The 12,831-nt window shown below is 37.5% G+C and overlaps 1 protein-coding gene across 5 annotated transcripts in view; it reads left to right on the plus strand.

Annotated features, from left to right (window-relative positions):
- The window catches only part of DCC (DCC netrin 1 receptor), a 1,201,728-nt gene that overhangs the window by 1,079,575 nt on the left and 109,322 nt on the right, over nt 1–12,831 (plus strand). For all 5 annotated transcript variants that reach the window (XM_085629855.1, XM_085629864.1, XM_085629892.1 and 2 more), the window contains exon 20: nt 11,113–11,307. In XM_085629855.1, coding sequence (XP_085485981.1) covers nt 11,113–11,307 — 195 coding nt within the window. The remainder of the gene's footprint in view (nt 1–11,112; nt 11,308–12,831) is intronic.

The raw sequence follows: 12,831 nt of genomic DNA on the forward strand, positions 1-12,831 counted from the left end.
AAGCATATCAATATCTATACGCGCGCACCGTGCGCGCACGGTGCGCGCACCCTGCCGTGCGCGAGCGCAATTCTGATTGGTTGTTAGATGTCGGTAAACATTCGAATCGGTCGAAACCAGGAAGTGTCGGCCGCCATTTTGTCTCTCGCAGTCTGAGGGGGTGAAAAACAAAGGTGGAGAACGTGAAAAGGGGGCAGAGTGGACAGTTCCTGGCCCCCTAGCCTTGGTCAGGGGTCACAGAAGGACCCCCAAGGGAGAAAAAAACTAATTTATTTATTTTTTTAAATCGCGAGGTGCGTGCACCCTGCGCGCTCTCCGAACCGTGGGTGCTCGGTGCGCGCACGGTGTGAAACCTGAATAAAAACAAAACTTAGCATTTAAAAAAATGTACAAATTCACTGAAAAAAACATAGGTTTCACACACGTTATAGTTACGAATTAGCATTTAAAAAACCTTGCAAATTCACTTAAAAAACCATAGGTTTCACACATGTTATAGTTAGCTGGACATTTCACTCCTAAAAAACCAATGACATTCCCCCGTTATAGTTACTGCAGGCAACTATAACTCACGCGACCGCAATCCTCTGCTGATGACGTCAGATATTACATCACTGATGACATATGTGTCTTTCTGAAAAATAAATATTTGTAATATATGTATAGCTAAAGATTAATGGAAGAAGACATGGGTAAATAAGTGTCTAAATACAGTGATGTAATATCTTACGTCATCAGCAGAGGATTGCGGTTGCGTGAGTTATAGTTGCCTGCAGTAACTATAACGGGGGAATTTCATTGGTTTTTTTTTTTACGAGTGAAATGTCCAGCTAACTATAACATGTGTGAAACCTATGGTTTTTTAAGTGAATTTGCAAGGTTTTTTAAATGCTAATTCGTAACTATAACGTGTGTGAAACCTATGGTTTTTTCAGTGAATATATATATATACATACATATATTACCTACTGGCGGTCACCAGTAGGTAGTTATAGTTAATACCTAGTTACTATAGGAAAATGGCAACATTCTATTCGCAATAACTTTGGCGCCGATCGCCGAAACGTGTTTTCTCCATGTTAATTTCCATAGGAAACTTTAGACAAGGCTACAGGTCGAATGGGTGAACGGAATTACCCTAAATTTGGCAGGGAGAAGGGTCTTGGTCTAGAAAGCACACTTTTGTTTATTTGCTGTAAATTCGTTCAGTAGTGTTTGAGAAATATCGAAATTTACAGATATCGATATTTGGGAATTCTGCCATCTAATTGGCTGAGGCTTTACGAGCACGAGCTTGTTGCTGATTGGCTGCGAGCGGTTGCAACTAGGAAGTGTTGGCTGCCATTTTGTGATTCCGTTGAAGCGAGTAAGGTGAAAAAAGGTGGAGAAAAGGGGGAAAGTAGTGGGAAATAAGAGGGTAGGAGTACTGTAACCTCTGTGGGGTGTTTAGGGTGTGCTATAAAGGGGGTGCGAAGTGAAGTATTTACCCATACCGGTGTGTAAGTGGTGGGCTACAGAAATTAAGTGAGGTATTGGGTAGAGTCTGATGTGGGTAAGGTGAGCTGGTGCGGGACTCGGGGATTAAAGCGTGAGCCCAAATTGTGTGTCTTATGCTGTGAAGTCATGTGCCGTGGCCGAGTATTTAAACTAAAGTAATTCATTCTGAGAAAGTATATTTTGTATTGTAATGTATAATGTAATTATATTGTAATTTAAAAAAATATATCTAAAAATAAATAGTTTAAAACATGTAGTAAATCAGTATAAAAAAAATCAGTATAACAATTAATACATTAAAAATTGTCATTTATAAAACCTTTGAAATTCACTAAAAAAAAGGGACTGCTGATGATGTCACATATTACATCACTCATGACATGGTCAGTGACATTACTGATGACATCACTGATGACATCTCAATGACATCACTCATGACATCATCCACGTGACAATCTAATGCACATACTGATGCTCTAATATGAACTTTGATACACCCATTCTCAAATGTTGACTACTATTATTGAAACCATACACAGAAGAATGCCATATACTACATAGCATTCACTATTTCCTAGGTCTATACACACACCCAGTCACTTATACATATAGTTACTCATCAAGAGAGGACTATAATATGCACTCATACATCTATACATGCAGTCATACGCTGCCACTCATCCATAGAGTTACTCACACGCCTTATCAGTAATACAAAGAATGAATCACATACCCATTTATTCATGTATACAGTTATACATACCAACTTCGTTATTTTTAGACATACCACATCACTTATTTATACAGATACTAACACATATTTACTGTCTTATACAATCACTGATAGAAGCAGACACTTATTTATACACCCACTCTTGAAATAACTTAGTCTCACATATACTCATTTATATACTCCAACACTCACATATAGTGGCTTAAAACATATGTAGTTAGTCACAGATATACCACTGAGACATGTATTCACTCACCAACACACCCAAAGACACACTAACTCACCCATACAGCCCTTTCCAGATGCACTTTTTAATCCATACAACCACTGAATCACCCACTCAGACATCTATGCACAGACTCATACACCTACCCACCCACACAGACACTCAGGGACCCATACAGATACTCAGACAACAAATCAATAACCTATAGACACTCATGTAGGTATTCAGCAACCCATGCAGTTGCTTACACACCAATGGAGAGACTAATACAGACTTTTACACAGTTTAATCAGTAACCCATGCATTCAGTAAGACACGTTCAATCACTCACTTATACAGTCAGTCAGTCAGTCACATACATATGAAATAATTCAATTGGCTTATTTCCATAAGCCACCAACATGACGTCTGGATTCCTGAGTACATGTTCTGAAAATTTCTTTCAGTATTCCCCTCCAACAAGAGTATACCTAGCTCCTGAATCTGTCATCATTCTCACCTCAACACCATCAATACTGATGTAGCAAAATAGATTATCCTCACTAATTTTACCAATTTGTTGAATTTATAAAATTACATTCTGGCCTTCACTGTCAACCTCCATTTCCTCTATTGCATTCACTGAGGTCTTCTCTTATTCACACCTCCTATTCTTCCTCTACACATCCTCACAAATTGCGCATTATTTCTGCACCTCCTTCATACTTGTCCTAAGCTACATGACCTCTGTACACACACTTATAGCACGTTATTTTTTCTTGTCCTCCATTCTCTTGATACCGCTGTCCTCTTTCCTTGGTTTGTGCGTCTCTTTCTTAAGTGCCTCTACCGTTTCCTCCGACTTCATCTCTTTTTACCCTTCATTTGTCAATGCAGCTCCCTTCATTGAGTCAATTGCCATTTTAAGAGGCAATACATCTGTGTCCACCAGTTTTTCTTGTACTTTCTCGTAGTTTACTTTTAATACCAGTTGATCACTTAAAATCTCATCTTGGAAAGCATTGTAGTTACATGTCACTGCAAGCAATCTCAAACTGGCAACATTATTTCCACTGACTCACCACACAGCTGACTTCTTTTAAAAACTCAAACCTCTTCACCACTTTGTTCTTCTTCTTCCCCAAATTTGCATTTAATTTCCCTACTGTAATTTCATACTCATTTTCTTCTTCACTCCCATCCTCTTCCTCTTCTTCTTCTTCCTTAGATAAGGCTGGCAGATGTTTCAATATTCGTCTACCCTCTGCTCCCAAACAATGTTTTAACATGGCTAACTTTCTAGCAGCTGTGAAAATATGACCCCCAATGGCTTGTACATAGGCTTTAAAATCTTCCTTTTCAAACTTTCCTTGGTATAATGGACTTTCCTGGGCTTTATAAGAAGGACATAGGAGCTACTAAGCCCTCCATCATTGAAAGGCGTGAATATCAGCAAGGCAAATTGCACTACAGTGTGCGTGTCACTGAAGCAGTACTGTAAATTTCAACACACAATAAACTACCAGTGTGCGTGTCACTGAAGCAAATTTTTGACATGCAGATGTTCACTCTAGTGTGCATGCTACTGGAACTGTGCTTCAAACTGTAGTTCGCAATAGGTCTCCAGTGTGCATGTCACTGTCCAAGCCACTGCCCAAACCACTGTCATTGCATTGGCTGAACAGCAACAAAATACTAACACAGATTTAGTTTCTAGTGTGCGTGCCATTGAATACATGCTGCCCAAACAATGTTTCCTAGGCAAAGACAAGATTGTTTGGGACACTTCTCCTATTTGCCTATTGCATTTCACATGAATCCCAACGCTTATTGTAAGTGCCTCTTCCCTCTTTACAGACACTCCTTGTGCCACAACGTGCTGAAAATCAGCTCTCTAGAGCTTGAACATTCTTTAGTATTTCACCGACGAATTGATGCTAATCAAGTCTTGAGCTACACTTCCCCTTAATCAATACAAGTGGCACTTCCTTGTGTGTGGCATTGTAATGTGTGGTGAATCTTGTTGGAAACACCGCATTCCCCCCAAAATTAGTATAGAAAGTCTTACTGACAAGCGATTTCATGAGGTAACATACATGAAGTTGCCCACATTGGCACCAAGCCTTGTCCGTACTCCGCACATGATCCGCTACCGACTCAACATCCAACACACCTCAAGGAAGTGTCTTTCAGCCTCTTTGCAGCGCTCCTCCTGGTCAAAAGGCTGTCCTGTTTTGGAAGCAAAATGAGATAAGAGGTACATTTATTCCTTCTGACCGGGAGAGAGACCAACAGTTAACTGCCAGTGCTGTCACTGTTCTAGAGGTTGCTCACAGACATGTTCCAGAACACTATACAAACATTCTCCCTTTTCAGAACAGAACACAGCACCCTGCTGCAAGCCAACCCAAAGCTGTGCATGATGAAAAGACGAATGCAGCATGGAGCTGGCTGCCTTCGAGAGTGTTGGCTGCCTCTTGTGGGTTGGCCAGGCCCTGGTGCCTACTTTCTGCTGTGCATGACCTAAGTCTGTGTGCTGCGTGGGCTAGTCTGCATGTGGGTGGTTTGCTGCATTGCCTGGCTGCAGGGGGTTGTCTTTCCTATGGTAATGAAATAATGCTTTACGTTAAAAAAAGCTCAGAAATTCATTGAAAAAAAACCAAAGATTAAAATAGTGATAAAGTTACGTGTGATTAAAATAAATCTGTTTTTGTTTAAAAAAGAAACCAAAGTTGGAAAGTAACATTATAGTTAGGTGAATATGTCAGTGACAAAATTAATGTTATCAACTCAAAAAAAACATAGAAAATCACCAGTTATAGTTATAACATGCACCCACAGCATGCACTGCTAATGAACTCACATCACTCATTACATGTTCTATGACATCATTGATTTAGTAACAATGAGTCTTACTTCCTATCTATTGCATACTCTTATTTATCACCATTCTATGGAAGATTTAGTATTGTGTCACAAAAACAACTGTGACAAGCATAGGGGTGTCTAGGATAAAATGCAGAATTATATCAGGCACTAAAACTATTTTAAAACGGACAAAGCTGTGTTTTTGGCTCTCAAAATGAAAGCTATAAAATAATAATTTCAATTAGAATAATGACGTTGTCAGCACTACTCAAAGGGAAAGTCATTCTAAGACAGAGCTAAAATTGCAAGAGATACTATAAAGGGCACTTTTACAAAACAATGAATTAATCATAGCACAGCTTTTACACTTGCTGACAGAACATATTTCAATAAGGTACCTGGGCACCACTTTTAAATTGCTAGAGCCACATTATCCATTTGTGGATACAGAACTTTGTAAATTTGCAATGTCTGTTGCTCGATGTAAGTGGCTGTATGAGAGCGGTGTAAACTAACGGTTACAAACCATGGGGCAGATTTACAAGCCCCCGCGCCACCAGTAGGTCACTTTTTGTGACGTGCTGGTGGCGTATTTCACCGCTCCATATTTACAAGGACAGGAAAAGCCACCCTGCGTGGCTTTTCCTGTCCTTGTAAAAAAGGCCCTTTTACACGCAGCTCTTTACGTGAAAGAGGCATTCCATGGGTGTTGCTGTGGGTGATCCCACACAACATCCATGGAAACAGACACATTTCCAGATATATGACGAATCGTAAATTTGGAAATGCGTGTGAATGCTACGCCTCCCCAGGGGAGGCGTAGGAAGGCACAACCAGGCAAAAAAATTTCATTTCTCCTCGTTGTTTCCTCTTTCAAGTCGTGCTTCATTCTACAGCACGCATTGAAAGAGGAAAATGCCTTTAGTAATTGTTTTCGTGCAGGAAGGTACCCCTTCCTGAATGAAAACAATCTCCCCATGAAGCAGGCATCCTTGCACCATGGTGCAAGGGTGCCAGCGCATTGCAGCTGTTTGTGTTCCAGCGCAGGGGAGAGCACAGGAATACAACAAATCATTGTAAATATGTTGCATTCCTGTGCTCTGAAAGTGACTCTGGGGCGCAGCCAAATGACTTACGGAATGCACTGAGCCACTTTCTTGTAAATCTGCCCCCATGAATTTATTTAACTGCACAGCTAAGAGTTAGCCGTATGAAAGGGGAGAGGAGTTGGTCTAACGGCTAGGGCGCTTGACCTCGGACCTGTGGAACTGGGTTCGAGTCTCGGTAACGACGCTAAACATCCTGTGATTCTGGGCAAATCACTTAATCTCCCCGTGCCTAACAAAAAAATGAATGTGTGTCCTCATGTAACGTAACTGGTGCTATGTAAAGCGCTCTGATACCTGATTGGATTCGGGTCAAGTTCTAAAACTCTGCAAAAACAAAAAAAAACGCATACTAATCACTTCTTGGCATGTTCCAATCTGTAGACACACAAATAAGGTTTTCTGAATAAGTGTTATATTGGGTTTCTAAGTGGTTGCATAGGATGAGTTTTTTCCATCTAAACCCCCACGTCCGTAGGTGTACATATTTTAGTTATAAACATATGAAATGGCCAACATAGGCCAATGTGACTAGGAATAGCTGCAACAATATCAAAACACATGTGAAGTTCAGATATAATATTTCGGGACACATCAGTAAAAGGCTCATTCTTAGCACACTAAGGAATAGGTCAAGAATTCAATAAACTTTTCCGGAGTCTTTTCCGGTGTCTGTCAAGATAACTCAGTAGACTAGCAAGCTTCACGTTGAGAGCAATGTGCAATCTGAATTTACAGATCTGGAATCTGTACAATGGTTATCACTGAGCTGAGCTCTAATTAAACTTGTAATCATTGCTTTTAAAATACGCAGATTTTGCACTGCACGACGATTATTTATAACAAGTTAATATATACACATGGTATCTGCAATAAGCACCCCAGAGTGTTCAGTTAAAGCCTCATTTGTCACCAGTGGTTATTTTCTCATCCAGAGCAGCCACTTCTACTCAGACCCATACATCTTATAAATTATAGCTATTTATTTGTCTACACTTATTTATACAAATAGGCACTGTATAACATGCTCTTTATTATTGCTTCTGGTAATATGTAGCACATATTCATTCAGAAGCACTGCAGATATTTCACAACTTACTAAAGTGACTAATTATACAACTGTTATCTCAAGAGTTATATCATTACAAAATAATCACCTATTCTCTTTACTATCTTTGTTTCAGAGCCTTCATCTTTTCATCCTTCCACTGCCACTAAATATATAATATTATTGTTTTAGACAACTTGCATTAACTGCGATGCACATGTTCTTTCTTTGTTTTCTCCTCTGTCATCATCTTCCTCTCCTTCTTACATGTTATCCTCCTCTTCTTCTTCATCCCCTTCTCCTCCCTTTCCCTCTTATTCTTCTTTGTGTTTGGCTGCAATATGTAGCAATTTTAATGAGACTGTTGGCACAGTCACTGTGTCCACTTACATTTAACACATTTGCAAGCCTTTTGAATATTTGCCACAACTTTGCGGTTCATATGAATGCAATTAATTTCTTCCATTTTAATAGCTCTTATTTCAAAACTGGAACTGTGCATTCATAGACCTTGTAGGGTCCCCACAACTGAAACATTTGTGATCCCAGGAAGCAGAGTTTGCAGGAATGGTCTCTTTCAAACCTTCCAAGTTACATCCAACTTCTTCTAAGAGTGTGTGTCCACACAAATCACACAGAGGAATAAAGGCATATGAAGAAATCCAGTAGGTCAGGCATGTTCAGAAAACATAAACCAGAATTCTGCTAGAAACCAAAAGCAAATTTCAAATCCCACTTCTACTTCGGACAAGGTTACAAAAAGAGTAATAATTGTGATGATTTCTACGACATCCATCGACTTAAGCACCAAAAACACTTTTAAGTGCTGCTCACATCCTCATGCGCTGCCTGTGGCAAAGACTCTCAACAGCCACATGTAAAATAATGGGCTCTTGAAATGAAACCTCAGGGGAAATAATGTTACATTAAATTATTTAAAATAGTTAGAAATACATTTAATTTAATGCACAAAAATCCAAAACATTTGTATTGTTATTTTATCATGTTGTAATAATGTTTTTAATAGAAAACATAATGTGACATTATTTTTAAAATAAAATTATATGACTTATAAATAATTATATACTCGCTTTTAATAGTTATTAATTCATCAAAATAAATGTTGTTTTACCTCAAATGCGATTTTTTGATTTAACCTCTAAACAATAATTTTAATTACATTTAATATTTTCAAAAGAACTACATTTGAATTTGAATTTAAGATAAAATATATTAATAATATGCTTTATTTTGGTCTTCATTTACCATAAACATAAACTTTATATTCAATTTAAAATAAAACATATTACTAAATGTTTTCAATTTTATTAAACATTCTTACTTTTTTATATACATTACCACAGAGAGATCTCTACCACTGAGGCAGAGATCCCTCTATGGAAAAGTATATGAAAAAGTGAAAAAGTTATTAAGCTTGAAATAAAATTTACAAAATATTTTATGTTAAAGATTATTATAAAATAATGTTATATATACATTTTAAATGCAGCACAGATTACAAGAAAATCATATAGAACTATTATTTTAATTTTGAAGTAAACATTTCAGTATTTTAAATCTAATAAATTAATTTAAGCATATTTTTCTGAAGTTTAAGTTTAAAAACAAAAATCCCACTTAAAGTAAAAACAGTTTTATTATGTATTAATAACTGTTAAAAGTCGTGCATTGAATGTATTTAAATTAATATATATATATATATATATATATATATATATATATACTTTCTATCATCACGTGGTGCAAATGCAAAAAAAAGACGAGAGAAAAAAATGAAAAGTGTATATATATTCGAATTGTACCGTCATTTCACTATGTGAACAAGGGCACTTGATGCCCGAAACGCGTCGTGAGGATTGAAGAGTGATACAATGAGAAAATAAATTTCACCTGTGAATAACAAACTTTCGTGTGGGACGTTGCCTTTCGTGTTCGCCGCAAGGAGGTGCAAGAAGTGCTGTGATATATATATATATAGATAGAGAAATTTGAAAAGTCAAAAATGTTAATTCAATTGAAAATTACTATCTATGAGGTTTCATTTTAAGTACCTGCCTCCATTATTGTCTAAGAAAGTGTTTTGCCATGTCAGTGATTGGCCATATGTAGTGCTGGACTTTTTGGTTGCAGTAAATTTACACTGGTAAAGTTGAAGGGATGGAGACATGTGCAGCTACACACTTGACTTTACTACTTCACATTCGTGAGCGGGGAATAGCCAAAAATAGTGAAGTGACTCAAAAGTGAAAACATATACATTTATATTTACTCACTTGCAGATTTGCCTTTGTTAAAATGCCACTCTGTTGGTCAGGGTGTTTAAAACCCAAGAAAAGTACACTCACCTTATTACCAATGCCACATATATTTTATAATGCCCTTTAATATGAAATTACATTAGAAAACAGGATGACAATGGGTCCTAATTAGAGGAGTTGACCATATTCATGTAATATATTGTAGAAGATAGAAAGATAAACCGTATTCTGCCGTTCACATATGCAAACTTGGCGCTTGCTAGTTTTGTTTTACTCTTTCTGCCCATACAGTATCTGTGCTTAGCCGAATTATTTGGATGATTATTATAGAGTGCATTAAAGTCCTTTGAGGAGATGATTTTGAGCTAATTGCTGCTTTTCATGGGCAGCATGAAACTGCAAATTACCAGTTTGTATAATATATTCTAACACTAAGAGTACAAATATAATTGTGTTCTTTATTTTGCATTCATCACCGGAGTCTACGAATGCATAAGCAGTTTTATATTATTATACCTTTGAAAGGAGACCTTCACGATACAGGAAAAATGTCAATTAAATGTGTGTTTAACTAACATGGTTAGTATTATAAATATATCAAATTGAATAGCGGTGCAATTAGGGTAATATTTCAAATGTTGTCATTAGTTTTAGCCTGCCAATTCTGTGAAACTCTTCTTTAGATTTTTCCATTTCTGTTAAGAATGTGGTCTTTTGAAATATATTTGAAATCCAAAACATTCTCTCAAATGTTTGATGGCTTGGGACTTGTTTTTCTGACCTTGTACAGTGCTCAGCTACCTTTAGACTAGGTTCAAGCTATACAAAATACTGCATACTTAGACTATATATGGGATAAAGTACCCCCTGCTGTATTTTATAAAGATATTGGAAGTCACTCAGGACTTCATTTATAAGGTCATGGAACTACGGGATGAAGTTAAACTCTGAATGGTGAATCTGAATAATATCAAAAGCCATACCCCTCCTTCCTAGAGACATGATTTGAGAACTGGTGATTTTGGCACCCTGTCATTCTCTGTCTGTAGTCCTTACAGTTTAATTTCTGGATGTAATTTACAAGTGGATATATCTCTGCAAATGCATTGTATATTAAGCTTGAAAGGGTCATGGCAATTAAACCCATTTTGTCTCTTTATAAAGGAATTAGTAACCAGGCAACTGTGCAATTCTGGTCTGACAGATTTGATCCTTTTTAATACAATAGGCTTGTTTATTTTTACTTGTATACGTCTGGAGTAAATGTGATGCGATGCTTAATAAAATGTTTACATCTAATTAACTAAGAATGTTTGTTATCTACGGTGCATGGTCATTTAATTTGAAATGATCATTTTTTAATTATAATTTTACAGCTTACATCCTCTTTTACACATTGGACAAAAATTCACCAATTGATACCTGGGTCATGGAGTCCATCAGCGGCGACAGACTCACACATCAAATCATGGATCTCAGCTTGGACACTGTCTACTACTTTCGAATGCAAGCACGTAATTCCAAAGGAGTTGGGCCCCTATCAGACCCCATTCCATTCAGAACACCCAAAGGTTTGAATAATCTCATATTAATGATTTTGTAATTATTTTTTGAACTATTGTTTCTTGCTTGATTAATGTTATTGCACTATGGTGGAATATCCTTGGATATACTCCTGCGACATACAGTGTACAATACATTCCTGCGACCACACAAATTACCACCTCCCGCTGATTCTCTCATCCTGATCCCACCCCACATCAGCACGATTAATCCGGTAACTTGCTCCTGAAGATGACCATAACTTACTATGGGTCGAAACGCTGTTGACTTCCCAGCGCAACATTTGGCACTCCACTCTGGTTCACAAATTGCTAAAAACCCTTCAGTAACCTGTATAAATATTTATTTGTGAACCAAAAGTACCTTGGTAATTCCTTCACTTTTCTCACTCTGCGCCATTCTTCGCTCTGTCACTTCTTACTAACGCCGTCCACCTTGTGTGTCATGAGCACTCATGTGCACGAAGTTTCTTTTGTGTTATACCCACATTGAATAAAAATAGTGCTCATACTATAGTGTCATCAGTTTTTCCCATTATATGTTTTTTTGAATATATAGTGCCCTTGGCACATAACTTTACCTTGGAGTCTCTCTGTTCCTTTCTTCTTGCACCTATATGTGCGTGTTTGCTTATTAGCCCAATAAGTACTACCTGTTGAGACATTGTTTCTGTTCCACAGAATGGAAAAGTGGGGCATAAGTAGATGAGCAAAGAAGATCCATTTCTCTAGATATATCAAGCTGGAACTCTCAGGACATGTCTATAGTCTCAGAAATTAAGACAAGTACAAAAAAAATTAATTCTTGAAAAGAGCACTGAACAGAGGCCTATTATCCCAGTACACAGGCTTTGAGTTTGCTGTTGCTTTCAGACCATACCCAATGGGCTGGTATTAGCGTGTGTGTAAGTTTGTGTGCACAGTCCTTACCACCATACCACAAGGGATATCATCAATGGATCGTACACGTAGATAAGTTAGCTCCACACTTGCATCCGAATACGGAGAAAAAATACCTCATTTGAGGAGTCCTAAACAGTTTTTGATAGTATTTTCGTAACTGTGGGTTATTTAAATATTTATAAAGGCAATATGAGAGTGCTTTCAAAGCATTTTGGGACCAAAGAAACTGGCAATAATTACAGAAATAAAATAAATACTGATATATTTACCAAACCAAACCTGATGAATACCTTTATTCAATAAACTTCAAGATCATAAAGTTGCAAGGGTGTGGAAAACTTGACTACATTACCCATGCAAACGTGAAATACTAGGGTGCAGCTCTAAGGCAAAATCATTTGTGGCATTTACTAAGACACATAAATCCACATTGCATTGGTTTTCTTGGCATTGCATGGTTTAGTAAATGAAAAGTAACAGAATGCAATGCATAATGCTGCCTTGAGTTACTCCGTGTCGAATGTATGTGGGTGGAGCATTGGAGTTCCCATGCATCCAGCCGTGTATTTTTATGCAAACTGAGATTTCCAAAGACTTCTAAACCTTAGTTTGCCCCTGTCACTACGTACG

This window comes from Triturus cristatus, chromosome 2_1 (assembly GCF_964204655.1).
Source record: "Triturus cristatus chromosome 2_1, aTriCri1.1, whole genome shotgun sequence".
Classification (NCBI taxonomy): domain Eukaryota; kingdom Metazoa; phylum Chordata; class Amphibia; order Caudata; family Salamandridae; genus Triturus; species Triturus cristatus.